Source organism: Octopus bimaculoides, chromosome 9, assembly GCF_001194135.2.
Source record: "Octopus bimaculoides isolate UCB-OBI-ISO-001 chromosome 9, ASM119413v2, whole genome shotgun sequence".
Taxonomy (NCBI): domain Eukaryota; kingdom Metazoa; phylum Mollusca; class Cephalopoda; order Octopoda; family Octopodidae; genus Octopus; species Octopus bimaculoides.
The window spans coordinates 24,465,282-24,471,641 of NC_068989.1; the positions used below are offsets into that span (position 1 = coordinate 24,465,282).

The 6,360-nt window shown below is 36.7% G+C and overlaps 1 protein-coding gene across 1 annotated transcript in view; it reads right to left on the reverse strand.

The window, feature by feature from the left end:
• Positions 1 to 481: 481 nt before the first annotated feature.
• Positions 482 to 6,360, reverse strand: part of LOC106884215 (leucine-rich repeat-containing protein 9) — a 122,376-nt gene continuing 116,497 nt past the window's right edge. The window contains exons 32-33 of the mRNA XM_014935467.2: positions 3,524 to 3,695; positions 482 to 627 (exon numbers count right to left, since the gene is read on the reverse strand). Of these exons, the coding sequence (XP_014790953.1) occupies positions 623 to 627; positions 3,524 to 3,695 (177 nt within the window). The 3' untranslated portion in view covers positions 482 to 622. The remainder of the gene's footprint in view (positions 628 to 3,523; positions 3,696 to 6,360) is intronic.

A 6,360-nucleotide genomic window follows, 5' to 3' on the forward strand; every position in this document is an offset into this window, starting at 1 on the left:
AACCAAATCTGTGTGAGTGAATTTGGTAGATGGAAACTGAAAATACATATATGTGCATGCGTGTGTGTGTGTATTTGTATCTTTGTGTTCGTTTTAGTCTCCCACCACCCCTTGACAACTGGTATTGGTTTGTTTAGTCCCTGTAACTTAGCAGTTTGGCAAAAAAAAAGACTGTTAGAATAAATACCAGACTTAAAAAAAAATACTGGGGTTGATTCATTCAGTAAAAAATTCTTCAAGGTGGTGCCCCAGCATGGCTGCAGTCTAATGGCTGAAATAAGTAATAGATAAAAGACATTTATATATATATAAATCATTTTATTACAGCTGTGATGTTGTTATTATAAATTGCACATAATACTGTTAATTTAATGATACCTGTCTATACATTACAGGATTTCTGGCATGAATACTAATAGATATTAACAAAAATAAAATTCTCAAATGAAAATTGTTTTCAGTTCTTCAATTTTTTTTCAATTTCTTGTTTTTGCTGATAAAGCTGGTTGGTAAAAATATTCTTAAAAGTTGGTTGCTGTTTCAAAAAGGCCAAAAGAAAGTAAAATTTTCAAGCTTGCTTCAGTAGTTTCAGTTTTTTTAAGCAAACAACTGTGAGTCCAGTTTAGTCTGAAAAAGACAAATAGAAAGTCAGGTGGATTATATTGTGGATGGGTGTACAGACAACAGAAACAAACTTTTTAGTAGGCACATAACATGCTAGAGATGCTCTCTAATTTCTGTCAAATCACATTCTATTGTCTTAAAAAGGGATGGACACAGTGGATAATGTAGTTCTATATGCCCTTTCTCTAAATACAAATACAGAATGGGCACAGTTAGTGAACTTCGATCAAGAAGGGCGAAAAAAAAAAAAAAAAGAGAAGCTGCACGTATAACACATAACTTAGAAGCAGTGCCACAGATGTACCAACACACACAAGATTGAAACATAGCCGACCTCACGCACTTCTCATGAGGAATTCCGGAAGAAGCTTCGTGAGACCACTACTGAGACGCTTCCGAAAAAACAGAAAACCATTGGAAAACAGTTTATAGCAGAGACTCCATCTAAGAAGATCTGAAGAATGAATTGTAATTCCGAAATATCATTGGACTATAGATAACCAAATTACAACAGGTATATAGTCCATTTTTTGTTTTACAGTGCATTGTTGTACCATTCTAAACTTTTTATTCTTTATAAACTTGAGTTATCAAAAACAACAATAACAACAACAGCTGCTGTTGCTTCCCCTCCTCCTCCTACTACTACTACTACCAGCAGCAGCAGCAGAGCCAATGAGAAGCCTTTTAAGTCAGGGGTGGGGAAACCTGTGCCCACAAGCTCATTTTACTGCGCCTGCAGGCTGGTGTACTGGTATGTACAAAATATATAGTAAATTTTTCAATTATAAAATTTATTCAATAGGTTGCATTTCTACTACGATTTAAAATGGATAGACTCAAACAGAAAAATCGACTGCTAATTGTCATTTGAATGGAAATCTTGCTTTCTCTATAAAACATATATTACTAGGTTTGTACCATCCACTTGAGAACCAACTACATTAGCTGAAGAACATAGAATACCTCATAAGTAATATAAATGCCCTAAATTCAGTGACAGCGTTAATGAAGATGTTACACATTAATTTAATGTGCTAAACTTATCTTTATTAATGTATATATACATAGATACATACAAGATTTACACAGATATAAGATTTAGAACTTGTGATCTGCCCAAGAACCTTTTACTTTGGAAATTTTTGCCTGCTGCACTAAACAATTTCCCCACCTCTGCTTTAAGTGGTCACACTATCTGCTAAAAGTAACAGTCAAATCTTCCTCTAAATACATTCTGCTGTTCTTTTTTGTTTTCTTTTAGAAAAGGAAGAACATGTATAATGCTGTAAAATGTCTGAAACAGCCCCCCCCCACCAAAGAAAAGGATTAATGAAACAAGTTTTGATTATGTGCCTGTTGGATCAGGAGGTGAACTGGAGTTAATAAAATAACTGCAGATCACACTTAGTTGTTCAACTCACTATCTACATGCACCATAGGCTTGTCCAATAACATTTGACTCGGGATGATCCTACTGCAGTCGCTGCTACTACTACTACTGCTATATAATTATAATAATAATAATAATAATAATTTCAAATTTTGACACAAGGCCAGTAATTTCAGGGAAGAGGTAAGTCAATTACATCAACTCCAGTGCTCAACTGGTACTTATTTTATCGACCCTGAAAGTATGAAAAGCAAAGTCGATTTTGGCAGGCGGTGAGTCTACACTCTGTATTTACATGCATAGTTCATGTGGTTTCTGGTTCAATTCTACAATGCAGCACCTTGGGTAAGTGTCTTCTACTATGGCCTTGGGCTATAGTAGAAGCTTTGTGAGTGAATTTGCTCACCTATCTCATCATCCTTTCAACAAATTTGCAGTAAAGTAGAAATTCCCTCTTCACTATTACTTTCCTTTTCAAGTAAAACTTGAAAAAGTTGATGTGGGCTTGGCCAAAGTGGAAAATGTCTGTGTCTTTCAAGCCCATTCAGTCTTGTCTACCACACAACCTCTTCCATCAAGTGGAAGTGAATTTGGTAAAAGAAACTGAAAGAAGCTTGTCTCTCTCTCTCTCACACACATATGTCTGCATGTGTTTATGTGTGTGTGCTCATGTTTCCTTGTCTTGATATTTTGTAACAGTTGAAAACAAATGTCACATTCATTGAACTAGTGCCTTTTTTTATCCCCAATATTCCATGAAAACATATTCAGCATGAAGAAAATATTATCTTACTTAGAAACAATTGAGGTATCATGAAGAGCAAATGGCCATAGAAAATCTGCTTTGGAAAAAGTGAATGTTAAAAATGATATTGTGTGTGTGAATATGTGTATGTTTGTATCCCTTGTTTTAACATAATAGTTGTAAATACATATCAATGTCATAAAAACGGTGTCATTCATTTCCAATCTTCTGGGGAAAATGTCTGGCCCTGGGGAAATATGAACCTGTTTAGAGACAGGTGAAGGTTGGTGACAGGATGAGCATCTGGCCATATAAATTTTGCTTCAATGAATTCTGTCTGACCCATGCAAACATAGAAAAGTGGATATCAAAATAATGACGAGTCATATCAATGAAAAGATAGCAGTCTACATATGGTCATGTGAAAACAGCCAATGAAAAGAGGAATTTCAAGATATGTACTATGTGGGGTAAAACTGAAAAAATTCTGAAATGATAATCAAAACTCTCTCAAATCCTATTCTTAGTAGTGCTTTTCTTTCTCTTTTTTAAAAAATTGGTCAGAAGCCTATTTTGGGTCATATAGTTTGAGATACTCTATGTCTGAAAAGATGGTGTGGCCATGGTTAGAATGCCCTTGATCATAGATCTGTCTGATCAGAACTTGACTTGTGACTGAAGAATGATTGAAAGCTTAACAAGCATATGAAGGTTAAAATGGCTGATAGAAACACTCCAAATGATAAAAACAATTCTCTTACGTTTTTCTTGATTCTCTGTCTGTGTTATATCATTGAAATTGGTCCCTATTGACACAGTGATGTGCGGGATTGATTGCTTACTGCTAGTACAGTTGAGTTGCATAGTGCTGGGTGTTATCATTGGTAAAATGTTCTCTGACACATTGGTTTGACTTGAAATTAGGGAATTGCACTGGAAGAAGCAAGGGTAAGAAATTTATCATCAATCAATGATGCCCCATTTACTTACTGAGCCTGAAGCTCAAACCTCAAAGCTTAAAGCCAGAGTCCAAAGTCCAAAACTCAAGCCCACCTGATGCATCCATTTCATGCTCTCGTATCACACTTACTACTCTTAACTCTTCATCCTATGACACAAAACACTCCACTTAATATTTTTTATTCTTTGCTCTCTTTAACTTTATCTGGAACTGCAAGCTCTTTGGAACTACGTAACCAACTCCATGTTACTCATTTACTTGTTTCAGTCATTTGACTGGCCATGCTGGAGCACCGCCTTTAGTCGAGCAAATCGACCCCAGGACTTATTCTTTGTAAGCCTAGTACTTATTTTATCAGTCTGTCTTGCTGAACCGCTAAGTTACAGGGACATAAACACACCAGCATCAGTTGTCAAGCAATGTTGCGGGGACAAACACAAACACACACATACATATATACATATATACGACGGGTTTCTGTCTATCAAATCCACTCACAAGGCTTTGGTCAGCCTGAGGCTATAGTAGAAGACACTTGCCGAAGGTGCCATGTAGTGGGACTGAACCCAGAACCATGTGGTTGGTAAGCAAGCTACCAACCACACAGCCACTCCTGTAATTAAAACAAAAATGAGTTAAGAAAAATAATTCAGTGATCAGTGGTTTGAATTTCATTACTCTGTGCATATCTTGGACAAACCCAGCTGAAAGCACTTTCATCAGGTTATCTGATGGATATGCAGTCAGCCTGTTGAGATTATCTTAAACTGGCAATGTCTCCCAGTATACTAAATATACAACATAAATTCTTAATTTATTGAAATTATCTTTGCTCTGAGAAATAGTAAATAAACACCAGGTGGCAGTTGCAACCAAGTCTGAATAAGAGGAGAGATAGTTTCAAGAATCAAGAATTCTCTAGAACTGATTGATATGCTATATTGGAAAAGGCAGCCTGTTTTCCATTTTGTTTTCCTGACACATTAGGACAACTGTGGACATATGATTCTACCTCAGTAGATGCCTATATTTTCCTTGCAGGCATCAACCAAGTGGAAATTCAAACTGAATATCAACTGCATTGATTTCAACAGTGTGGAAAGGTCTGCAGAGGGCATGGACAATGGGTACAGTTTCTCTTCCCAGGACTAAAATGTCAAAGGAAAGAATAGAATTTTTAAAAATCCATCTCATCTATTAATTGAATATCTTTTTCATTGGACTCATGACAAAGAAATTATTATATTGAGTGTATATGATCAATATAATTGAGGGATACAATCAATTATATTGATCTCAATACATGGTCAGCATTTATTCTATGGTGCTACAGGAAGTTAGTATAAATTTGGGTTTTGATTGAACTTACAAGAGTGAGATACTTAATTAGTGTCTTGTTTTATTGATTAACTCCCCTATCTATCAATCCTCATTTGCAACTGATATTAGATTGTAAGCAGTGCAGGAGTACCCTTAAACTATTGTTCTCTGGTTAACAAAGGCAAAGATGAGCAGATCATCTTTTGGCTGTTTTAGCAGCAAATATTCCAGCTATTTATATTATTTACATTTGACGGATATTTGTCCTCATCTTGTTTGTTGTTAACACAACGTTTCGGTTGATATACCCTCCAGCCTTCATCAGGTGTTTTGGGGAAATTTCGAACCTGGGTTCTCATTCCTAAGGTAGTTTTCGATGTTGTTATTATTATTATTATTATTCTTATTCTTATTATTATCATCATTATTCAGGTCACTGCCTGGAATCGAACTTGGAATCTTGGGGTTAGTAGCCTGCGCTCTTAACCACTATGCCATATGCCCGTGTGCATAAACGTGTTAACAACAAACAAAATGAGGACAAATGTCTGTCAATTGCAAATAATGTAAATAATTCCTCATCTCTTAAATATAGAACTGAAATATTTCAGCTGTTTAATTGGCTGAATTGTCAACACATTGAATTGTAGGGTAAAGTAGCTGGGTATTCCATAGACATACGTATCCTTCATGTAATCCTCTGGCAGCTTCCATTTCCCTAATTTTGCCCTCAAATCTGGGGGATTGAATCTGAGACTGTGGTAGAAGGAACTTGTCCAAGATACCATGCAACTGTAAAGCAAACTTCTTTACCACTCATTCATGCTTGCAGGGTACACACACAAATACACACTTCCTTTGGTTTTTTTCTATTCTTTCACTGCCTTGTATAGTGCTGCTCCTAGTGCACCACCATTACATCTCTCATTTTCCTCAAACACCACATCTGCTGCTCTCTACCCCCACCTATGTTTGCAACCTATTCAACCACATATCATCATCATCATCATTATCTCTCATCCTGCCCCTGTCAGCTGTATCATCATTACTATTCAGTTACTTTTCACCCTTGAGTGGAGGCGCAATGGCCCAGTGGCTAGGGCAGCGGACTTGCGGTCATAGGATCACGGTTTCGATTCCCAGACTGGGCATTGTGAGTGTTTATTTGAGCGAAAACACCTAAAGCTCCACGAGGCTCTGGCAGGGGATGGTGGCGAACCCTGCTGTACTCTTTCACCACAACTTTTTCATCCCTCTTTCTTCCTGTTTCTGTTGTGCCTGTAATTCAAAGGGTCAGCCTTGTCACACTGTGTCACG